The following is a 26024-nucleotide window of genomic DNA, read 5'->3' on the forward strand; positions in this document are numbered from 1 at the left end:
TAAATGAGACTACACCACATATTGGACAAAACAAAATGGTATAAGCAAGCATGTCGTTAGATAGATGTGTCCTTGTTTTCCTCAGAATCAGCACACGTGAAAATGCCCTTTAGAATTAGATGCCATGATTAATGTAACAGACGTGGGCTTTTGATAATTGATGATGAATGCATGAAATAGTTATGATAGAGAGGGAAAGGTCCACTTCACAACTAAAGCTGCAAAAGGCGGGCGGGGTGCGAAGCTTTAAGTAGGTGATAGAATTGTAGCAGACATGGCAGGGCTGCAGATTGGTGGGTGGTTTCTCTGATGTGTTGAAAATTATTAGCCCACTTTTGAGTAGTTGTACGCGGCATGCACCATCGGGGGTGTTTTCTGTGCACAATACTGTGCAAAATAGGCGGTCAGAAAGTGGCACAAGCTATTTTTGACCCTCTTTCAGTTTGCGACCCCCTTGGTCACAAACTGAAGGGGATCAGAAAGTAGCCATCAAATACCTGCATTGTGCACAGGAAAAACACCCGAATTTGCATGCCGCCTTGGTCACAAACTCTTGGCAGCGTTTTTTTTTAAAGTCTTTCTGCAATGCTCGAGACAAAGAAGAGAAACGTCGCGCAAAGAGTTTGCACCATAAACCAAATTTTATTCATGAGTCAGAAACAAACAGGTTTCTGGACAACTAGATGGCGACGCTCCGAATACGGCCAATTCGTCAAAGTAGAAAGCATCAGTGAACTCTATTTGCGTGCACATGGAAAGCTAAATAAAAGCTAGGCTGGAAGTGGTAATAAATTGAAAAGCGACATGGGGCAAAATATGTGGGCATTAACATTTGCGTCTTCGAAATGCTATCGTTTTCATATCTACTACCTACAGCATTCCAGATTTGATCTTCATCATGAAGCATTCTTTTTAGAGTATACCATTCGGATTGCGTAAAATGTGCTTATTTTTGTTCCTTAAAAGCGTGAATGACAACCATGTCTCGAATGTTTCTCGCTGAACCAGCAGTTTTCTTCCTGACGTCTTCGAGGGCACGGTGCGTGAATTTCCGAAGCTCCCCCTTTTCTTCATGGTTGAGCTTCTCGTAAATTGGATTCATAAGTGTAAAAAAGTCTGGAGAAAATGAATATGGACAGGAAACAGATGTGTTATTGACTGTTTGGCTATATATGCTCAATAACATATATTGCTTTCAAATTTTAAATACATCGCCATGTCGGAGTCATTCTATTTTGATAAATATTTAAGATGTGATCGGTAATGTCTAGTTTTTCATCATCATAGTCTCCATTTATTCGCGGAAAAAGTACCAGCTTTCAAGGAATATGTAGAAGTGCTTCCCTTAAGGTTTCGTCTTTTAATTTAAATTAAAGTTGATCGATAAGAAATAGCTGTGTAAAGAGAAGCATGGACAAACACCTATCGCATGAAGCCCGATCACATCAGAGAAATGTTTCAAAATATTACAAGAGCGCAGAATAAAAATATATATTCGTTTCAATATACAAGACGCAATAATTACTTCGACAGGAAAGCATCAGCAAATCCAGCAAGAAGATTTGAAAGTTTTTTGCTACGTAGACGAAAAGCATACCAGTGCAAAGATGAGAAGTTTTGTGGAAGATAGGCTTAATATTTAAAAATGAAAATACGTCAGTGGCACACAGTTGCAGTCAACGCATGTGAGAACATTATCCATTCAATACGATGAACTAAGAACATTGTAGGGATTCCCATAGGTGTCATATTATTGAAAAGTAAATTGAAATAAAACAATCAATTGAGCATACGAGGTCATGTAGTGAATCTGCGCCAGACGTATTCTTTCGATATTAGGCATTTGCATCGATCACTGCCATATTGCGTCACTGAATATAAATTCGCATTATGGGTTGCAAAAACAACCTAAAAGACCCCGGCTGGCTGTCCTCTGCGTAGAGTGCATACAGTATTCCTAACCAAATTGATCGATTCGAACTATGTGTGGTCGCTGATGAAAGGTAATGTGAACGCTAAATTTAAAGGGCTAAAATAAATATAGGAGTGTATACTTGTTTCCCGAAGAATAAAAGGACAGTGGCGTAAAATTCGGTGCCACAAAAAATGAAGATTCCGAAAACACTCGAAGTAATGATCAGTATGAGCAACAACATGCAAGAAAAAGTTATTCGGAGTAGCTGCCGGTTCATTTGCCTCACACTCTCACAAATCACAAATGTTAACCGTGCAAAAATTGGAAGTGGATAATACCCAGAAATGTGGCGCAACAAACACAAACACAAGCGAAGAGACACAACACACGCGCACACTACTGACTGTAATATGGATCTGAACACACTTCCTCTTCACTACCAACTAGCTCCTCAAGCTGTTATATTGGAAGTGGATTTTACCGTTTTGGAAAGCTGTCGGAGATTTGCAGCCGCGTCATGTCACGACCAAAGATAGATACCATTTTTAAAGAGAATCAAGGAAAATATTTTTATCCATGTCCCAAACATTGATTTATTCCATTCCCTTCAATATAAATTAAAAGAAAGTATATTCAATAAACAGGCTGTGCGTAAACGAGTTGTTCTGCGAGCATCAGAGAGGTGCACAAAAAAACTGTCGAAGGAAATCTAGGAGCTCAGTGGAGGAAATGGCTGAATTTCAGTCAGATTTACACACTTTTGACATCATTTATGACCACGCACTTACGGTGACAAAACAATTGACTGAGGCATATACAACATGAAACAAATGTGTCAATGGGCCATCTCTGCTTTTATCCGACAAAAACGTCTGGATTCTTTCCGCTAATAGTGAAACGTTATAGATATCTAACTGTTTTGATTATCTCTTGCCTTCTGGTGTTTGGCTCGTGGTGGTTATGGTTGTTGCTGTTCCCGCCCTTAAGAATGTGCCTCTGCATACCAGTAGTAAGTTGGCTGTGCTGTAAGAAACTAAATATAGAAGTTACTTTATAGATCATATTAATCCAATCGCACAGATAATGCTGACGCTGAAAATAAAGATTTATGGGTTCCAAGTGACCTAAATTTCAAATTCAGACATGGTAGTCTCGACTCTTCTATGAAAGTGCGTCCACTTCGAGAGCAATTTTTTTTATAATCGCGACATCACAGCTATTCTAGTTTAATCAGGTCGTGATGCTTTTCGATGTTGTCGTCATAGTGGTTACATTGAGGGTAAAATAAATAAGTAGGTGAGTTATACTCCAGTGCAGGCTGAGGAATTTCTCATTCATAAATACCACTCCCTCAGTAATAAATTGCCCCTCTAGGAGCCCCAAACAGAGTCTATAACCGGACAGCGCTACCCACTACTGTTTCCCATTAAAATAAAAAGTCTGTAGCGCCCCTTCAATACTTCAAAGATAGGAATCAGCAGTTGTTAAGTGCGCCACACGTACCACCTGCGGAAGCGTTGCTCAATCCACCGTGAGCAGAAACACGGAAAACTTCGCAAGCCAGTGCAGTCAATCCGGCATCGTGGACGAGCTTCACAGTGTACGTTCGCATCAAAGCCGTGTCCTCCACTAGGACGGTTTCCGGAATCACGTCCTCCAACAGCTGTGGGGCGGAGAAACGCCGCTGAAGCACATTGTTGAAAAACAATTTTCAAGCACTTGTTTAACTCTAGAACTGTCACCCAAAACCCAGTGGCAGCCCTTGAGGCGTAGGGCATGTCCGACAGGCCTTCGGGAAGGTAAATAATCCTATATATTACGTTTCTTCTCTATACTTGCTGCATGCCAGTTAAAAACAACTGTAGTCAGTCACTCCCCTGATGGGGATGGGGCAAGTAGGTCACCTCCGCTTGCGGCGGGGGCTAGCCTGCCGCCGAATCTTTATCTGTTGTAGGCCGTCATTGCACCCGCCACCGCTTCGGTGGTGGACGGCGGCTGCTGTTGCGGCGAGCGTCTTTCTTTCCCTCTTCCTTTTCTTTCTTCTCTAGTTTCTCTTCTGCACGAGGCAGCGGAGGTGGCTCAGCTACAGAGCCAGTAGCAGGCCCGTGCATTTTCTTTTCCTTCTTCCTACAGCCACAGCAACAACAACAACAACAACAACAACAAAAACAAATTTAATAATGCAGACGCGGTGCAGACATAGTGATCAGTGCGCCTGCTCGGAGGAGGTTCGCAACGGCACTTTGGACTACATGACGTGCCGCAGCTGTGAACTCCCGATTTCGAGCGCCGTTGATTCTTTTTCTCGGGATATCTGAATAGGCGCGTGTCTCCTTGCCTATCGTTCGCTCGCACGGAAAGTTTGCGCTATAAAGAGCACTCTGCATGCTTTACGACAAGAGAACACCAGCTGCCACTGCGCGACACCTCTTTCGAGCAACAAGCAACTGCTTTGGGAGAAACCATTTGCAAAGAACAGGTCTTCAAAAGGGGAAAAACAGAAAAAAAAAAACGCTTTTTACCTTGATGACTTAAAAAGCGAAAGCCTTGGCTCTCAGCTTTGAGGGCCAGGAGGCGCTCTGGATATTTTCAAGAACAGTTTGCAGGCTCAAGCATATTTGGCAGGGACAGAAAGAAGGAAGAAAAAAAGGTAACGGGCGAAAATACTGGGCATCAAGTCCCAAATTAACATTTCTCCATCAAATATTTTATTCGCTCTTCTTAGCTCGCAATATAGCTATAATTCTTCTGGCTTAATATAAGCGAACGCGTCTAGCACAGAACCATTATACGCAACAGGGGTTTCTCGAATATTTCCATCACGTCTAAAATAGATAGTCATTGTTTTGAGCAGTGGGATGACCCTTACGAAGTCTCAAACCTGCAGCGCTGTTCACACTTGCACAGCGAGCTGGAGCCCCAGCTGAGGACAATGCCTACCAATGCTCCCTCACACACCCCTTCCTAACCGCCCTTACCTAAGCCACCTTTCAGTCACTAAAGCTGACCACTGAAATTAATCTTCCAGCAGATATGCCACCAGCAACCGCCATGCCCACACTCTAGTTTCTATTCACGTCAGAAACATGTATTCAAATATTATAATTTAACAGAGAGATATTCACACGCTCTTTTGTTTGGGTCTTGAAACACAATTACTATTCTGGTGATGAACGAACCTTTTTAACGTTTATTATTGCCATCTGTAATTTAGTACTCGCATCCATGAGCATTGTATGTTATTTGTAAAAACATACTTTATATATGTATTTTCATTAGACTTCAAAAATGAGAAGTATTGGCATTAGATGTTTGATGTCTTAACATTTAAAAAAAAATATTTTCTTACCTTCTTCATTTGGTATATATTAAGGAGGACTGCTTTGTTCTCGATATATGAATTCTTATATATATATGTGGTGCAAACGGAAGCTGCCACCACAATCACCAGAAAAACAAACTCTACCTGCCAGTCAAGCGCCCTTTTTGCAACGAACGTTTTTTATACAAAATGGATTTTAATTATTCCAACCAGTCTTGCGCTCTTACTTAATCCGTAACAGCAAGAGTTCTGAATGGCTCTCCTCAATCTTTTAAACACAAAAGTAATGTGAATGAACCACCTCTAGACAGCTTCAATTAGAGATTGCTCGCTTAAAAGAAGGCTTTAGAACAAAAGTGCGAGTTGAGATTGTTACAAATACAAAATGAGAATTTATACATGATGTATACAATATCGCACACTTTTAGAACAATACAAAGACATAATTATTGTGGAAAGGTATGACATGTGCCATTATATCGTTGCAATGGGGAATCTCCTATCATCGGTCCTTTTTCTACAAAATGTCACGAGCGACGAAATGCGGCCGGTAAGTGAAGAAGAGTACAGAAACCACCTGAAGGGCGGGAGAGGGAAGTACAATGGTATTGGCGAAGCATGGTAGGAGTCACGTGACTCGGTCCACCGATATCAGTTGTCCTTCCAGGAATGAATGACGTGCTTGCGAAAAAAACACACCGATTTCCTGTGAAGTTTAAATGTTCATGCAGGATACCGCAAACATTGCTCAGTCTTCGTAAACGTGTTTCCTCGAGTTACGCTGTAGGACGGAATAAAATATTCTCATAACCTAACCACCCCAAGCACGTTTTCCTGGAAATATACTCCCGCCGCAGTGTTCGACTGCCCGTTCGAGTATCCCTGTTTCCACACATTTCACTACTGGGGAGGTACTCTACGCCTTTTGCGGCTGCTTACATGAGCATACTTGCTCCACTGGGGCGAGCTCTTCACCTCCATGAAGACCCGGTGGGCGGCCAGTATTCTCGAGAAGACTACAAAGCATTCCCCTCCCGGCGTCATGAGCGTCGCGATGTTCTTCAGTGCGTGCAGCTGATCGGCTACCCAGTGGAGTAGCATAAAGGAGTAGACCCTCTGGAAACGGCCCTGCTCCTGCACGAACTCTGCCACGCTGTCGTCGACCAGGAGGTCCAAGGGCCGGTAGTCGATCGTTGGATCCGAGCAATGTTCGCGCGCAAACTGAAGCATGGTCTCTGATTTGTCAACAGCCACCAGACGCGTGCACCAGGATGGCATGAGAGGCCGCAGGTACTTTAGGGTAAAGCTGCAAGCGCGCAAGTACATTTTATTTTAGTAAACACGTAGATTGAATATGCTATTGATACCACGAATACGTTCACTGCATTATAAGAGCCTCCGGATGACTCTCCAATTATCTGATCAGGTGCCTGCTGCGGCCTCGCTAGCTACGCAGACGCCCCGATCTCATCCACTCACCAAACTCTTTGTGCCGCCTCCACCAGTCTGCATGGTTGTATTGCCTCAGAATGTTTTCCGCAATCCTTAAATATTATCAGCTCACTCACTTGACAAAAAACGATGACTTTAGACTAAAGGTTTGGTTTGAGTTTGTTTGCCCATTTGAATGAAGGGCCAGAGGAGGTTCGTTATCTTTTAGCACTAGCGAATGAATATGCCCCCTTCTTCATAACCTACATAACATGTGATAAGCATCTGTTAAATCTTCCGTTGATCAACCTCAGGTTCATTAACACCCGAACTACCACGTAGGACAAAGCGTATAAGAAGTTTTTGTTTTCAGATGTGGTAATATCTTGGCAATAATAAAGAAGGAGTTCACAACCTGTATGTAAAACCAATGTACCAGCTGGCTAATTCTCGGGAGACCTGTTCAACGCAATTAGGTTAACAGCACTTTCTTCAAAACCTATTCGAATACGATCAGTGAAACTTCGCTATGTTGTCCAATAAAAATGAAATATTTGTTGCTATTATCCAGTAGTTATTTATTCATTAATTTCAGTCATCTTCTTGGCCTGGAGGTATAGAGGTGAGAGCGCAGTCAAACCAGACAACAAAAGGAAAAATAAAACCGAAGAGAAGGAAAGGGCAGATAAACGCACTGAAAATTATGAAGGCTGACATAAAAAAAATTCGATGAATGAATACTGACAAAAGCAGAGAAGAGAAAAGTTTCATGCGCATGTATAGCATTATTTTATGCTAGAAGCACAGCACAAGGTGGAATAAGAGACTAATCTAAAAGCAACGCTACTTGAACACAGTACAAAGGTAGCAACTTGTCGAACTCGTGTTTGAACGCGGTTGCCCATTATCGATATCTAACCCTATTAACCACCGAGCCACCACGGCGGATGCCTTCGCTCATTATAACTAGGTATTAGTAATGTAAAACACACCATTTGAAGCGGTGGCTTCCAGATAGCGCCGCAAGGCTGTGGCCTCCAAGATAAAGGGTCTTAAGCTGATCTTAAAAGCCCTGGGGTTAAATTCCGCCACTTGAATCGCCGGCTCCCGGATTTCGCAATTTGTAGATTTGATATTAAATTTCCATTTTCCTATTTTAACATTATAGTTGGTTTCCCCTAGATAACCCCTGTCAATTTTGAACTGATTCTAGAGCATTGGTTATAAATCTCTGATAATATACGTGCAAATAAAAAAAGCGTGTGCGAAACACTGAAGTGTCAGCAGAGGCTAACAGATACGGTTCAATAACGTGCGCAATTAAGGCTAAAATTATTGAAAGATGAATGAGAGGTCAGCATGTTAACTTGAAGATCATCAAGCATACTGAAGGAAACATCTTTATATCTGTTCATGAAGCAAGAGAACAGAGGGACGAGCGACGGCTACGTATGACTACTTGCCGCCGAGACGGGCATCCGGCATAGTATGGTGAATATGTGCAATAAAGTCATACAGAAAGAAACATCTTTATATCTGTTCATGAAGCAAGAAAGCAAAGTCAAGAGCGACGGCTACGTATGACCCCTTGCCGCCGACACGGCATCAGGCATAGTATGGTGAATTTACGATGATCTGCCGCCTCATACACTATTGGGGGCCATATTTGAGCATACGAACGCCGCCACGATTACTGGGCTGTGTCGAGGAACTGAACTCTTCAACTATTCTAACATTATATTCAATTCGGTATTCAAAATTTTCTAGTATTCGCACGCACCAAATATTGAAATATAAATGAGCACATGATATAATTATAAGGACTAAATTATTTAAAATTTTATGACCACTCGAACAAGTGTAGGTGACTCAGCAATTCGAATTTACTTTTTTAAGCTTTCATTCAGATATAAATTTACATACTATTTTTCTTCATTCAAAATGAGGTGTTAAACTAAGTTAGTAGTTATCAATACTGAAAATATTTATCTGTATACATTTTAACAAACGCCATAGCTTGAGCTTAACTACTATTTTGCAGCGTAGGCCTGCATCTGACCTTCCAATTTAAACGTCCGACTTTCCAGCTGGTGGGTCATTGTCAAAGTACTGTGCATTTGTTCCTTTTGAAATTCTTCCTGAAATGTCAGTTCAGTGGCAGCCTTACGCCGTTATAGTAAAGTACAGTGGCGTTCATAGCGGCTCTCAGATTTGAATCAACGGCTGCTTAACCAGGACCTATTACGCATCAAGACGAGATTATTTCAAGCATTAAGCACATCAATGCAGATGTGCGTGAGCCACAAGGATAGAGAGCAAACTTTATTTCGAAGAGTTTCAGAAGCAAAGAACATTTTTTCTCGACTACCTCGCTCACAGACATGTCGCTAGAAAAGTTAGTGAAATCAACAGTTTTGTTTACCCTGCTGCTCCGAATGATTCACCTGTACTATATCTGAATGACGAACATTAGCTTTCTTCGCAGGTGATAACAAAGTGTCAAGACGCTAGCGACGCAAATTAAAAACAAAAGTGCATATATATGCGTCCTTACTGGAGTAAAGTTCAATTGGAAGCTAGCGTGTCTCCTGTCACCCTGCCTTCTTGTGCGTCGTTCTTGTGCACTAGCACCACGTGAGAATCCGTTCACCAACTAGACCAATTATTAACTTTAGTTCCGTAGATGTTTCTGACTTTGAAGTGAGACTCTTACCGCTCCGGAACGTCACTTAACAATATAGCACGTCTTCCTTCAGTAGGGAGCAGATTTATAGTTCAGTTTTGGTGGGGGCTGTTGGCAGGGTGAATTTTTATTCTAATCATATATTTTGGGGACTTCTTTTGATGCAAAAAAAGCCTGAGCACGTTTTTTCAATGCAACCACTTTCGATTGAGGGAGCGTGGCGACGACCAGCACTGCCCCCTTAAATCCGCCCGTGCCTTCAGCATGCGAAACGCCCATCGCGTCCGATTTATTATTACAAAAGGCAGCGGGTAAAAATACAGGCAACCCCTTCAGGTGCGCCGTACCTGCCGGTCCCACAGCCAATATCGATAAACTGGCTTCTTTCCTTCCCGTTCTCCTCTGCCGCCAGCTGCCCTTTAAAGAGGTCGCTCTCGTAGAGGAAAGACGGCTTGAAGGCGTCAAGGATGGCTCCTAAGACGGGCGCCACAGGTATCATTGCTGCGTCGTACATCTCGACGCACTTGCGGATGGAATACATGTCAGGGCCATTCGTGCTGGCGGCTGAGCCATCGTCACTGCTTACAGGAGTTATTGCTTCCATCTGTAAGAGGTAAAAGTAAGCAATAAAAATTACGATCCATTATCTCCATTAAAGGCTTGGGAGATAACGGCATGACTCTCTGGGTGCTTCCGTCAACACTCAGAAGTCGATGAAGTATTACGCTTTACACTGGGAAAGCTTCCTTATAAATTAGGGCGCGTTTCATCCAGGCGACATCTGTTGGGATTGTCGCGTACCCGAATGAGAGACTATTCCGTTGGCCCCCGCAAGCCAGCTCCTCTATGTCAAGAGAAAACACGACAGCATACCCTTTGTTGTCACTCATTTACAAAATCGATATACATAAATTTTCCCTAACTAGTCACACATGTATTGATGTATACTCGTAAGTTACAAATTTGTTTCAACGACCACATTATATATATATATATATATATATATAGAGTCTTGAAGCCATAGGTAGCGTAAGAGGGTTCTAGCACAGCTTCCGCCCTCGCTCTTGATCACGTTCTACGTGACGCTGGCGGTAACACAGGACGTTCCACGTCCGCCGCTATGACTGAGGGTGGCGCTAGTGAACACTCTCAAGGTTCGTATACAGACAAACATTAATACCCAAGAAAGCAGCAGGGGGGACAGCGGCCGATGTAGCTCAGTTGGAAGAGCACCGGACGCGATATTCGGAGGCCGTGGGTTCGGTCCCCACCGTCGGCACGTTGTTTTTTCTTCTATTTTGTGTTTAATTATATTTCCCCTAAGTAGCTTACATTACTAAATTTTGTGATTATCCAAGTAAAAATTAAAAAAAAAAGACAAAATACAATCCCCAACGCTTTCCTTGGCCTCGCCGACTGTAGGCTTCTTTTCTTCATATATATATATATATATATATATATATATATATATATATATATATATATATATATATATATATATATATATATATATATATATATATATATAAATATATATATATATATATATATATATATATATACAAGCTAACTTGGATCAAAGCCGCACAAGCATCTCTGTAAGGCATATTCTATAATCGTGCTTAGCCGCAGACCTAATGGTCGTAAGTTCAAATTTCGGTCAACACGTTTGGCAGAGTGTCTTTAGAAAAAATTGCGAAGAGTGCTAAAAGTTACCTGTGTGTTGTGAAGACGAAAGCAGCTTCAATAGTGTGCCTAGTTCACCGATATATTGTTACCGGGAAACGCGGGACCAAAGTGCGCTCACTGACAAAGACGACGATCGAGGAACGCGGGCACGACAAAGCGTTGAAAAAGAGAACGACGCTGAGGGAGTAGATTCTGCACGGCTACCGAAGTCTTAGCGTCCAGTTCAGCCCATCGCAGTGCTGTCACATTAAGTACATCCCCGTAACATCTTGGTGGAGGTCGCGGGTTCGACACAATCTGACACTGGAACTACGCAGCGGCCGTCACCTCGGAACCGTCACGATGACAACCGACGCGGCTCCACCAACCTCCGCAACTCCAACTGTCGTCGTAGCCCACCCCCGTGACCCTGGCACATTCTGCGGTACAGATGAGGTCGACGTCGAGGACTGGCTTTCGCTTTATGAGCGTGTTAGCCAGCACAACAGGTGGGACGCCACGCTGATGCTGGCCAATGTCATTTTCTACCTTACTGGCACGGCACGCGTGTGGTTCGAAACACACGAAGCAGATATACCCTCTTGGGATGTTTGCAAACAAAAACTCCGTGACCTGTTCGGAAAACCGGTTGGCCGTCAACTCGCCGCCAAGAGGGACCTCACCACACGTGCCCAGACATCTACCGAGCCTTATATTACGTATATACAAGACGTTCTGGCCCTCTGCAGAAAAGTCGACAAAGACATGACAGAACCTGATAAGGTGGGGCACATCCTCAAAGGCATAGCCGACGATGCCTTCAATCTTCTACTCTGTCGAGACTGCTCTACGGTTGACTCCGTTCTGCAAGTTTGTCGACATTTCGAGCAGGCCAAACACAAACGCATTGCACATCGCTTCAATCGGCTCCCCAACACTGCCCCTAGCTCCACGTGCGAGGATCTGCCGACCCTAAGGCAGCCTTCCAACACTGACAATGTGACCCGCATCGTGCGTCGGGAACTGGAAGCGCTCGCTCCTGCTGCACCCAACCCACCCTCCCCGGACAGTAACCTAGCGACGATATCTCTCATTCAAGCCGTGGTTCGTCAAGAGGTTGCTAACTTGGGCGTCCCCTGTAGCCACAACGTGGAACACCACAGTTCGAGCCCCATCCCTCCCATGGTCGCCCACGCTGCACCCTGCAACACCTACACGCCACGCTACCGATACCGCAATCCTGAGGAGTGGCGCACCCCTGACGACAGGCCGATCTGTTTCACGTGCTCACGCGTTGGCCACATCTCTCGCCACTGCCGCAGCCGCTGGACATCACCACCTCGACGTTTCCCTTACGTTGACCGCTACTCCGATTACGCTCACCGCCGTTTCACGCCTCGTAATGAGCCGCCCCGCACCGATACCACTCCGCCTCCTCCTGTGTCCAGTCGCTCTCCTTCGCCGCCAGCCCGCCGTTCCCGTTCACCTCTTCCTAGCCGCAGTTCCTCGCCGTCCTCTGCCGGCCGCTTCACGGGAAACTAGCCGATGCAGCTCCCGGAGGTGACGCTGCATTGGTACCCCGACCTGGAAATCCTCTGCCCATTTCTTCGCCCTGTAACCTCCTCTCCCTGCTCGTGGATGGTGTTCCCGTCTCTGCCCTCATTGACACTGGTGCCCAAGTCTCGATGATGAGCTCATCATTTTGCCGCCGCCTCAAGAAAGTACAGACCCCCGCCGCTTCGCCCACTGTTCGTGTTGCCGATGGCAGTACTGCTGCCGTCACTGGGCTGTGCACTGCCCGAGTCACCCTTGCCGGTCATCACATCCCTGTTTTGTTCACCGTCCTCAACCAGTGCCCTCACAATGTGATCCTCGGCCTTGACTTTTTAACGGCCCACTCTGCCCTTATCGACTGTTCCAGCGGCCTTCTTCGTTTGGACCTACCTGTCTGCTCAGAATATCCTCCATCTACACCCCGCCTTCGCTCCACCGAGTTCGCTCGCCTGCCCCTTGACTCTGCTGTTTACCTACCTCTGTCACCTTTCCCGCCTGTGCCTGACGGTGACTATGTTGCCTGCCCTATCACCGAGGTCTTTCTTGACCGTAACGTCGTTCTTCCTCATCTCATCGTACGCGTTACACAGAACAACACCTACCTTCCTATCCTGAACTTCAGTCTGTCACCCCAAGTTCTCCCCGAAGGAATATCCCTTGCTACCTTGTCTCCTCTCACAGACTGCACCATTTGTGCACTCAACTCTGGCCCACATTCAAGCGTCCTTCCAACATCCGTACTCCCCACCACAATTACCGACCCTATTTCCGCAATGATTGCCTCTGACCTCAGCCCCGAACACGCTCAGGACCTGCACAACCTTTTGTTATCCTTCTCCGACATTTTTGACTTTGCTGCCGGTTCTCTGGGCCAAACAACAGTTGTGACTCACCGCATTGACACCGGCGATGCAAAACCTGTACATCGGAGGCCTTATCGTGTGTCCATTTCTGAGCGCCAAGTCATCCAGCAGGAGGTCGACAAGATGTTGGCCAACGATATCATCGAACCTTCGAACAGCCCCTGGGCTTCTCCTGTCGTGCTCGTTAGAAAAAAAGACAACAGTTGGCGCTTTTGCGTCGACTATCGACATTTGAACAAGATTACAAGGAAAGATGTTTACCCGCTGCCGCGAATAGACGATGCCTTGGACTGTTTACATGGAGCCCGCTACTTTTCCTCTATCGACCTTCGTAGCGGCTACTGGCAGATTTCTGTTGACGAACAAGACCGCGAGAAGACGGCTTTTGTCACACCTGATGGTCTTTACCAATTTAAGGTTATGCCTTTTGGACTTTGCAACGCCCCTGCTACGTTTGAACGAATGATGGACTCCTTACTCCGCGGCTTCAAATGGACGACTTGTCTATGTTACTTGGATGACGTGATTGTCTTCTCGCCCTCGTTCGAAAGCCATCTTCGTCGCCTTTCTTCCATCTTCGCACTTTTTCGCCGTGCCGGACTTCAACTGAACTCAAAGTAGTGCAGTTTTGGTCGCCGCGAACTTAAAGTGCTTGGCCATTTGGTGAATTCCACCGGCGTGCAACCCGATCCTGACAAAGTTCGTGCTGTCAGTGCTTTTCCATCTCCGCGTTCACCCCGTGATGTCCGCAGCTTTATAGGACTGTGCTCTTATTTTCGCCGGTTCGTCCCAAACTTTGCCGCTGTTGCGCGTCCTCTCACCAATCTCCTGAAGAAAGGCGTTCCTTTCTCATGGGGACCAGAGCAGGCTAACGCATTCTCCACCCTCATCGCTGTTCTCACCAATCCTCCTGTGTTGGCCCATTTCAACCCGTCTGCCCCGACGGAACTTCGCACCGACGCCAGTGGCCACGGGATTGGTGCTATTCTTGCACAGCGACAACGCGGCCAACACTGCGTGATTGCCTACGGCAGTCGTCTCCTGTCATCAGCAGAACAGAACTACTCTATTAGGGAACGGGAGTGCCTGGCTCTCGTCTGGGCCGTTGGAAAATTCAGACCCTACTTGTTTGGCCGACCATTCACTGTAATTACCGATCACCACGCCCTATGTTGGCTCTCTTCCCTCAAGGATCCTGCTGGCCGCCTCGGCCGCTGGGCACTGCGCTTGCAGGAGTATACCTTTTCCGTTGTATACAAATCAGGTCGGCTCCACCAGGATGCAGACTGTCTGTCCCGTTATCCCGTCGATCCCCCTTCCTCTACTGACCACGAGTCGGACCCCTGTGTGTTCTCTATATCGGACTTTTCTCACATAGCCGACGAACAGCGCTTGGACCCAACCCTCAGTTCTCTTATCGACCGCCTCCGCACACACAGCCGTGACTCTTCCCTCGCCCTATTCTTCCTTCATGGAAATACGCTATACCGCCGCAACATGCGACCTGATGGCGCTGAGCACTTGCTCGTCGTTCCCCAACACCTACGCTCTGCCGTTCTAGAACAAATGCACGACGCCCCTACAGCTGGTCATCTTGGCCTCTCACGCACATACGACCGCGTGCGCCGGCGTTTCTTCTGGCCTGGACTCTACCGCTCTGTCCAACGTTATGTAGCCGCTTGCGACCTCTGTCAACGCCGGAAGAAACCCCCTGTGCTGCCACCTGGACACCTGCAGCCGATTGCTATCCCGACTGAGCCATTTTCTCGTGTTGGCCTTGACCTCCTAGGGCCCTTCCCCGAGTCCTTGTCAGGAAACAAATGGATCGCTGTGGCCACCGATTATGCCACGCGGTACGTGATCACTCGCGCCATTCCAACCAGCTGCGCCACAGACGTTGCTGACTTCCTTTTGTACGACGTCATACTACATCATGGTGCTCCCCGTCAACTACTTACCGACCGTGGCCGCTGTTTCCTTTCCCGAGTTGTTGAGGAAATACTTCGTTCTTGCTCGGTTCGGCACAAGTTCACCACTGCGTACCACCCTCAGACGAACGGCCTTACGGAGCGTATTAACCGCACAGTCACCGACATGCTCGCAATGTACGTATCCGACAGTCATCGCGACTGGGATATTAGTCTGCCATTTGTCACCTTTGCATATAACTCTTCGCGTCATGACACTGCTGGGTACTCTCCATTCTATCTTCTCTTTGGACGAGACCCCTTACTGCCCTTCGACACTTTGCATCCCGCCGCTGGCCCCGTCACAACCTATGCCCGCGATACCATCGCCCGAGCCGACGCTGCTCGCCAGATTGCTCGTCACAATCTCACCGTCTCTCAAGAAGCTCAAAAACGCCGCTACGACGCTCACCACCGCGATGTGCACTATCCTCCCGGATCTCTGGTGCTGCTCTGGCTTCCGTGCCGTCGTGTGGGATTGTGTCAGAAACTTTTGCCCCACTACACGGGTCCTTACCGTGTACTACGCCCAGTGACCGACGTGACCTATGAGATTGCACCGCTCCACCCGAAGTCACCGACTGCTACACCTACTTCCGAAATTGTACATGTCGCCCGCCTCAAGCCATATTACTCCCCCTCCACACCGCACGCCTAATACGCACCGGGACGGTGCCTTTTGCCGAGGGGGGTAGTGTTACCGGGAAACGCGGGACCAAAGTGCGCTCACTGACAAAGACGACGATCGAGGAACGCGGGCACGACAAAGCGTTGAAAAAGAGAACGACGCTGAGGGAGTAGATTCTGCACGGCTACCGAAGTCTTAGCGTCCAGTTCAGCCCATCGCAGTGCTGTCACATTAAGTACATCCCCGTAACAATATCACATTATGCACTAATACTACCCGTCAACCAACACACAGCCACCTTATTCCGCCACAATCCCCCTTAGTTTAACGTATTCAAATGCAATCCACTTATAACCAACGTTTACCCAATTGAATTCAATACAATGTACGAAACTGAAATTCACTTTTCTTATCATTCTCAAATCAGCTTATATAAATCTGCTCTTAATTCACCATTTATCTGGCCTTGTCAAAATCCAGCAATTTCTGCTCTTAGTGACACGCGATCCAAGAGATTGAGCTAACACACGGTATTATATCATGATAACCCAGTCGAAAATAGCTGCAGAACTGTGTCAAAAATACGACAAAATATTCAGTAGTTCTGTCGTAAACGTCAGATTTTTCTGTAGATCTGTAATACTCTTCTGTAGTTCTGTAGTTTTCCTGTAGTATATTTATGTGGTCTGTAGTTCTGTAGCACGTTTCTGTTGCAACTACAGAAACTTCTGATGTTACTACAGAAAGTTCTGTTGCCATAACAGGTTTCCCGTCAAAAACCGCACAGAAATTCTGTCGTAACATCAGAGAAGAAGTTTCTGTAGTTTTTTCCGACTGGGAATCCCTTTTCTAGCCAACCAAAGCCAACCTAACCTTATGGCTACGTTACGTACCCTTAGTCTAGCATTATCCTCTCACAACTAATGTAATTTAAGATGTATTTGCCATCTTGAGTAACAACAAAATGATCTCTCAATAATGTGTTGAATGTCATTCACCTTACAACGAAGTTTTAGCCTTCAAAAGTAGCAAAAAAATACTTCCATGCACTCTAATGTTAACCATCTATTCTTATACTTGTTCACCTTCTGATGAAACTATCTTATTTGGTTTTATTTGGTTGATTCTACGCTTGCATTTTGCACCTACCATCACTCATGAAATAAAAACAAGCTTGCTGCTAGAGGCGCGAATAAAGCACGTCTATTTTTTACAGTTACATTGTCTTATATTATTATTTTGCTTGTTTTCATAGTCGCCTAACTTATACCCAAGTTACAGAGCCGGCATAGACACGGTTACGCTGAACCGAGGTTACCGAACTTGACCACGGCTAACCTCCAATCGCGGTTCGCTGTTACACAGCTCGCCGCCGCTCTCGGTTACTGCGGACATTGCCAGCAACCGAAGCGACGCGGTGATCGGAGGAATTAACGAAGCTGAATCCAAATATTGTCGCATGCCTCTCTGAACCGAGGAAAAAGAAGACGAAGCTAAGTTTAGTCTGTGGAGCTGATCTGCTCAGTGTTCGCTGTCTTGTACTCGTTGCATTGTCTGGTGGTGCAGCCGGCTTCGATTTCTCTTTTCCCTGAGATCCACCCCTCAAGGGCAGCCGAGTGTAACCACGGATTTGACACCGGTCCACCGCAGGTCCAGCCGCCACCTCCGAGGTCAGTCGCTAGAGTTTAGGCTTCTGTCCTGGACGCCTGCGACCAACACGCATCGATAAAACACGAACACAGTTGCTAACGAAGAGAGCTCACCCAAGTTCGTCGTCCGCTAGTCTCGAACGCCACGTCCTTCCATGGCGAGCTTTATGAGGACGCTAAAGACTGGCCGGACCAATTCAAAAGGGTCGCCAATTATAACGGCTAGGATGATCAAAGAAAGCTGTATAATGTGTACTTTGCTCTCGAAGATTCGGCGCGGACGCGGTTTGTGAAACACGAAAGGAGGCTACCATCATGGGACGTTTTTCGTCGCCAGCTGTTGGCGACCTACACTGCCAAAGACCCAACTGCGATCTCACTGCCAAGCCCCTAACGAAAGTATTCGAATGTACAACGAGGACATGATTCGCGCTTTTAGGCGTGCTGATCCAAATATGTCAAAGGAGAAGAAAGTGCGCCACCTAATGGGCGTTGTGAAACAAGAACTATTTGTTGGGCTTGTGCGCCATCCACCTGGCACGACATCAGAGTTTCTAGTGGAGGCCACCACGATAGAACACACACTTCGGCACAGGGCTCAGTACAATTACCGTGACGCGTCCGCCATGTCACCGACCGTCTATGCTTCTGGCTTCAACAGTTCTGATGATCCCTAAGGGAGCTTGGTCGATCTGTTGGGAGAGAGGAGCTGAGACACATACAGCTGCAGGGTCTAACGTCGCCGTCGGGGCTTCCGGCACTCGCGGAGTTCATTCGTGAGGAAGTTAGGCAAGTCGTCCCGAAATCGTCTGTGCCTGGTGCGCAGCCACCACCACCGAGTGTGCCGACGTACGCGTCCGTGCTTCAGCAGCATACCCTGTGCGATTCTCTAGGAGCGAACACCACTGTGCCTCATCGAAACCAGCACCATAGTGGGTACGACTCTCCCAGAGCCGAAGTGGATACCCCTACTCTTCATCCAAGCCCACGCCGTCCTCCTCTACTAGCCGAGACACGGTGTCGAAGGACCGACGTCCGGCTTGCCCTTGACGATCGACCCCTTCGTTTCCACTTTGGTGAGGCCGGTCACATGTTGAGGTTCTGTCCGTACCGCCGCGGCGGACTTTGCGGCATTCATCTGCGTGAACGATATCCTCGGAGTGATGAACGACCGCGCGAAATCGAGAAGTACTTTTCAGCGGATACGGATCCCCCAGGCGTCCACAATACGGGCCTCGCGTCAATACCTCTCCCCGTTATCGTTCCCCAAGTCCACGTACCTCTACATACCTCACTGGCCGCTCGCCCAGCCCCAGTTCCCCTAGCCGTTAGGAAAACTAGAAACAGCTACCAGCAGAGATAAGGCTGCTGACGAGCGAACTGCCGAACATCCTCCATCACGTTTACTACAAGATAACGGCCATCAGACGGAGTCATGTAACGATGAACCTGAGTGCGCAGCTTCGACATACCGGTTTCTATCGACGATTTATTCATTACCGGGTTAGGTGATACGGGGCGGGCATTCAGTTATGAGCAGTGGGTTAGCCAGGAAATTGAAGAAAGTTTTAACCGAGTGGACTGGGACTCAGATTCGCACAGCTGGGAGACACCTTATTACCCCGACTAGAAGATGCGTTGCGAGAGTTGCATTTGACGGATTTGTTCATGTTGGCGACTTCGTTGTTCTTGCCCACAGTTAGCGGGACGTCATACTTGGCTTGAATTTATACAGGCTAACGATGCGATAATTAATTTGCGAGAATCACGTGTGACGTTTTCGCCGAGCCAAGCCATTGCGAGCTCTAGTGTCGACGGCTTATAAACGCCCGCTTTACTTATTACAGCTGCTAACGTTACGGTCCCGCCACGGTGCAGCATTACGGTCTTGGTAGAAAGCGACCCACCATGCTACCGCGACGTACTGGCAGAGAGGAACGAGGGCCTGCTTCTTGAGAAAGGGATCTGTACTGTAAGATAACTAGTTCGCCTTTTGGACAAATGTGCGACACTCCTGATTACGGATTTCGGGACCGAGTTTCAGCACATTGCAAAAGGAACGGCCATCGCGTATGGTGCCGACTTTATTGAGCCAGCGATCATCTGTACTCTGGCGCTGCCGTCGCCATCCAGATGCGATGCACCCGACATTCTATTAACTCTGGGCATTACCGAGGTAGCACAGAATGTGGGGCCTCAGTAGGTCCGATGTAGGCAAGTGGGGCTGGGGCAACCATCATAAAACCTGCATCAGTTCCTGATGGGGCAAATGTGGGCAAGTCTCATTTGGACTTGCATTTGTTCCTGCTGCATGGGTTCTATAGCGGCGTTGCTCGGGCGACGTTATGTACATTCCTGCCTTCAGACCACATGGGTCTCTTGTCGGATATTTAAGGGCAATCCAACCTAAATGTGGGCTTTTTATAGGAAAGCCCTCATAGATCCGAAATGAGGACGCCCGCATTAAACCTTTGAGTGACCTACATCGGCCGTAGTGGGACAAAAAAAAAAAAAAAACAACGGACATGCCCACATGCTGCCCCGATCGGCCCCTTGTAGGGCAGGCGAAATACGAATAAGAACACAATTTGGGCAAGCCCTCGTGAAGCCCAAATGAGGCAGCCTTAGCTAAACCGCTTTAGGTCCCACATCGGCTCTAATGGGGTTGGAAGGCGGGCGGGCCCGCATGATACCAAATCGTCCCTTGTGGGAAATTTGAAGACACGTGCAACAGCAAGTGCGCTTTAGGTTCAAAAACAACACCCAGCGCAATTGGGGCTTCCCACACTAAACCGCTGTAGGTCCCACATCGGCCGAAATGGGGCTAGAAGGCGTGCAAATGTACAATCATTCTTTCCTACCTTTATTTGCAATAGTTGTTGCCCTAAATTACAATTATAGATGATGTGTATAACAGTTGTTGCCATTTTAGTCGGTTAGAGGTGTTACATGGCTTTACTTCTCACGCTCATGCAAATTGCGCTAAAAATACTAAAACATACTGATTGCTAACTGTTCCTACTTTGTGGTTGCTGCGGACAGCGTGAAAGTTTCAGCAAAATATTACTGTTCAGAACACACATCTCCATAGCCTGAACAAAATGTATAATCATTTCGGCTAGTGTAATGTAATGAATTATTGTAAAATTTGATATTGTGGCTGTTTAGAAAGTGCAGACATAAATAGAATAATTGCTTATTTTATGCATAAATAGTGATGGAGAGAACTTGGACTAGGGCTTCCCAACAATTACCTGCGTCGGACCCCTATGAGAATATTGTGGGCAAGCCCAAGTGCGGCATGCGCTATAGTACCCGCATCGGTCCTATGTCATTATCTGAGGGGCTAACCGAGGTAAAAAATAAATTGTAAGGTGTTTATTGGAGCACCAAGACCGTAGGCAACGTCCGCAAACCAAAGCGACGGGGGTAGCGTTCGAACCAACAGCTTGCCAACAGTACAGTGCCAACAAGGCTCCGGCTCCACTTCGTCTACCTCTTCGGATTGGCGCGCGAGCTGATGGCGATCGGGATTACTACAGTACCCCCCGGCGGAAAAGGAGCCATGCTGGCGACTCATGGTGAGGAAAGGGTAGGGGGATCATAATACGGCTTGAGGCGTTCGACATGTACAGTTTCTCGGCCACGGCGGCGATGATCTGGAGATGGGTTCAAGGGCTTTACCACGTAATTGACGGGAGAAGATTGTTCGAGAATGCGGTAAGGTCCATGATAGCGCGATAGGAGTTTGGATGAGAGGCCGGGTGCTGAGGAAGGCAACCAGAGCCAAACGAGGGCACCTGAGGGATATGAAGGCGCTGGATATGTAGGGTCCCGGTTATGCTTTTGTTGAGCCTGATTCTCCGTTGTGAAGCAGCGCGCCAATTGTCGGCATTCTTCGGCAAATGTGCGCGCTTCAGACAGTAGAGTGGTCTCTGAAGCGTCGGGGTGGTAGGGCAGGATAATATCCATGGTGGACGCGGGCCCTTGGTCCCAATTAGAGTGAGCGCTATCAACGTACATGACTAGCATGTCACTAAAAGTGCGATTAAATCGCTCAGTCATGCCGTTCGTTTGGGGGTGATACGCTGTGGTGCTCCGGTGAATGATCTGGCACTGTTTGAGGAGGGCTTCGACAGTGTCGGAAAGAAACGCACGTCCGTGGTCACTGATCAATTCTTTCGGTGCACCGTGACGAAGAACGAGGCGATGCAGAATGAACGAAGCAACATCCCGTGCGGTGGCAGACTGCAAGGCCGAGGTTTCCACGTAACGGGTTAGGTGGTCAACGGCTACGATGACCCAGCGGTTGTTAGCTGAAGTGGTCGGAAGCGGGCCATACAGATCGATACCGACACGGTCAAAAGGGCGGCTGGGGCAAGGCAATGGCTGCAACGGAGCGGCTGGCTGAGGGGGTGGATTCTTGCGACTTTGGCTGGCGGTACAGGATCGGATGTATTGACGAATGAAGCGGTACATACCGCGCCAGTAATATCTCATACGCAGTCGAGAATAGCTTTTCATGACACCTGCATGGCCGCATTGGGGATCGGCGTGGAAAGAGGCGCAGATTTCAGCACGGAGATGTCGCGGAATCACGAGAAGCCACTTTCGCCCTGCAGGATGGTAATTGCGGTGGTATAAAAGTCCATCACGAGTTGCGAAGTGGTGGGCCTGACGACGAAGTGCACGTGACTGAGACAGCTCTGCGGGCGTAGACAGGAATGTTAAGAGGGAGGATATCCATGGAATCTTCTGCTGCTCAGATTTCATGTTGGTAATGTTGAGCGGCGACATATTGTAGGCATAAACGAAGCCAGCCGTCGAGTCGTTAGGAAACGGTGAACGGGGAAGGGCAACAGCGTCGGTGTGCTTGCGTTCATATCGATAGATGACGTGGATATCGTACTCCTGAAGACGTAACGCCCAGCGGGCGAGTTGGCCGGAGGGGTCTTTGAGGGAGGATAGCCAACAGAGCGCGTGGTGGTCGGTAACAACGTAGAATGGGCGACCGTAAATATAAGGACGAAACTTGGTAATGGCCCATATCATGGCCAGACACTCCTTTTCGGTCACAGAATAGTTCGATTCCGCTTTCGTGAGGGTACGACTAGCGTACGCGACGACATACTCGGAATATCCAGGTTTCCGTTGAGCAAGAACAGCGCCCAGACCTACGCCGCTTGCATCAGTGTGTATTTCGGTCGAGCAGGCAGGGTCAAAATGGCGGAGTATAGGGGGAGAGACCAGTAGACGGCGTAGTGTACTGAACGCAGCATCACAGGCTGCTGACTAAGAGGAGAGGTTCGGGCCTCCGGCGAGAAAATGCGTTAAAGGGGCGATGATACTGGTGAAGTTGCGGATAAAAGGGCGGAAATAGGAACATAGACCGGCAAAACTGCGAAGTTCTTTCAAGGTTGTGGGCTTGGGGAAGTCTGCGACGGCACGAAGTTTGGTAGGATCCGGTAGAACGCCATCCTTAGATATGACATGACCATGTATTGTGAGCTTGGTAGCGGCAAAGTGACATTTCTTCAAGTTTAGCTGTAGGCCGGCTTCAGTAAGGCACGTAAGGACACGCTGAAGGGCGCAGAAGGTGGGAAGAGAAATCTTTCGAGAAAACGACAATGTCATCTAGATAACAAAGACACGTTTCCCATTTGAGCCCACTGAGAATGTTATCCATCATTCTCTCGAAGGTGGTGGGGGCGTTGCACAGTCCGAATGGCATCACATTGAATTCATACAAGACATCGGGAGTGATGAAGGCCGTTTTCGGGCGGTCAGCGAAAGCCATCGCTACTTGCCAATAACCCGAGTGCAAATCTAGCGACGAAAAGAACTCCACTCCTTGCAAACAATCTAGCGCGTCATCAATTCGTGGTAGTGGGTATACAGTTTTGCGGGTTATCATATTCAGACGCCGGTAGTCCACACAGAAGCGGATCGTGCCATCTTTCTTCGTCACCAACACTACGGGGGAGGCCCAAGGGCTATGAGATGGTCTTATGATGCCCCGTTGAAGCATATCGGCGACATTGTCACGAATGACGCGGCGCTCAGTGGGCGACACGCGATATGGTCGCTGCCGCAGGGGAGCATGATGACCAGTGTCGATTGCATGAGAAACGGTCAAGGCGCAGCCCAAGGAAGGCTGGGACACGTCAAAAGATGCACTGAAGCGCTGAAGGAGGGCGACTATTTGGTCCCCTTGGGTGGATGGAAGGTCGGTCGTGATAGCTCGATGAAGGGCGTCGACAGGAAGCTCATCACTCGTAGCAGCACAAGACGTCAGAGCAGCGGCGTGAGAAAAAACTTTAGGTTTGGAGAACTTGTAAGTGCGATCAGGGTCCAGCTCTTCAATGTAGCCTAGGCACTCCCCCCGAAGAACAACCGTCGGGCAGGGAAAAGGGTTGGAAGCATAGATGACACAGCTGCCATCAGAAATCGTTAGAACGGTGAAAGGAAGAAGGAGGCGGTTATGGTGGGCGGAGGCGAGTTTGGGCGTAAAGAGAACAGGACTAGGGAGGGCAGATGTCGAAATAAGGGGAACGAGAACAGAAGAAAAGGGTGGAATGTCGGTATCTGCAGCTACAAGGAGTTTATCAGGGCACACAGGCGGGTCACACAGGGAAACATTACACACAGGGGAAAGCTCAACTTCAGCACAGCACAATCAATCACAGCACTGTGAGTCGACAGAAAGTCGTAGCCGAGGATGATGTCGTGGCAGCAGGCGTAAAGCACCACCATCTCGACGAGATACGTAATGTCTTTGATGCAAACTCGTACCGTGCACGCTGCCACAGGGGTGATGCGCTCTCAACTGGCCGTACGAAGCGAAAAGGCAAGCGAAAGGTGACCTTGCGAATTTTGCGGCGAAGGGCATCACTAAATACGGAAACGGCAGCACCTGTATCCACCAGCGCAAGAACGGGAAAACCTTCTACGGATACTTCAATGACGTTGGCGGGAGAAGGCGGAGGACTTAACGAGTTCGTCAAACGCGCAGTTCTTGCCTCCGGAACTCCGGCATTCAATTTTCCCCTTGCGTAGGGCCCTGTCGCCGGAGCATCGGCGAAATGGAACGTCGGCGAGGCGAAGGCGGACGGCGTGTCGAGTACTGAGCCCGAGGTGGAGACGATCTTGAAGAGACGTTGCTCAAGGGCGGCTCGGGATCGTAGTGGTTCTGACGGACTGTGTTCTCAGGATGAAGCGGGCGCTGACGGCAAAGGCGAGCGGCGTGACCCGAGAGCCCGCAAGCATAGCAAATTGGGCGATTGTCGGCGGTTCGCCATGGATTCGTAATGCGGCGTCCCTGGCCTACATCATATAGTACGCATCATCAGTGAGACCTTTTAGAACATGTATGACTCGTTCGGGCTCGGGCATGGACGGATTGACCAGCTTGCAGAGGTCAACCACGTCCTTAATGTAGCTGGTAAATGTTTGCTCGGGAAGTTGAAGCCGTGCATTGAGGCGTTGTTCGGCGCGGAGTTTGCGTACCGCAGGACGGCCGAAGACATCCGCGAAGTTCTTCTTGAAGACAGACCACGTCGAAAGATCGGCTTCGTGTTTTCGAAACCACAGATTTGCCACGTCCGTGAGGTATAAGAGGACGTTGCTCAGTTTTATGGAATCGTCCTAGCGGTTGTAAGTGCTGACGCGCTCGAAAGAGGCCAGCCAGTCGTCAACGTCATGGTCTTCGGTACCACTAAAGAAAGGTGGGTCACGGAGGCGTTGTGGCCCGGGACAGAAGATGGTGGCAGGAGTGTCAGGGATGGGCGCCGATGGTTGGCTGGGAGCGTCCTGCATGGTTGTGACCGAAGGCGGTAACGTGCGGTTCCGAAGTTCCAGGGTGAAATTTTCAAGGAGGACTGGGGTGACGACCGAGACGCCTCCACCAAGTGTCAGGTGTTTATTGGAGCACCAAGACCGTAGGCAACGTCTGCAAACCAAAGCGACGGGGGTAGCCTTCGAACCAACAGCTTGCCAACAGTGCAGTGCCAACAAGGCTCCGGCTCCACTTCGTCTACCTCTTCGGGTTGGCGCGCGAGCTGATGGCGATCGGGATTACTACAAAATGTTCATCCAGAGCAGCTGCCTGAATCTGTCCAAAGTAGGAACACTGGGGGTTGTGTTGGCGAGATGCGCCCTTTTGGGCAATGTGGGAAAAATGTGAGCAGCCCCGCAATGGCTGCCTGCATCGCTCCCTAGTGGGGCCCACCGGGGCTTTGTCGACAGCCCCTTTCAGGTCTACGTCGGCCCCTCTTGCAGCACCCACATTGAGCCCACCGGGGCTGTCCTGCATTGCCTACATCGGACCCACCGGACCCCCTCCCCC

General features: G+C 48.2%; 1 protein-coding gene across 1 annotated transcript in view; it reads right to left on the reverse strand.

Moving 5' to 3' along the window:
• Positions 1-628: 628 nt before the first annotated feature.
• LOC146188482 (juvenile hormone acid O-methyltransferase-like) overlaps positions 629-26024 on the reverse strand; it is a 38290-nt gene continuing 12894 nt past the window's right edge. The window contains exons 2-5 of the mRNA XM_084603115.1: positions 9699-9955; positions 6177-6543; positions 3419-3578; positions 629-1116 (exon numbers count right to left, since the gene is read on the reverse strand). Of these exons, the coding sequence (XP_084459241.1) occupies positions 947-1116; positions 3419-3578; positions 6177-6543; positions 9699-9955 (954 nt within the window). The 3' untranslated portion in view covers positions 629-946. The remainder of the gene's footprint in view (positions 1117-3418; positions 3579-6176; positions 6544-9698; positions 9956-26024) is intronic.

This window comes from Amblyomma maculatum, chromosome 5 (genome assembly GCF_055883805.1).
Source record: "Amblyomma maculatum isolate TAMU_Amacu chromosome 5, ASM5588380v1, whole genome shotgun sequence".
Classification (NCBI taxonomy): domain Eukaryota; kingdom Metazoa; phylum Arthropoda; class Arachnida; order Ixodida; family Ixodidae; genus Amblyomma; species Amblyomma maculatum.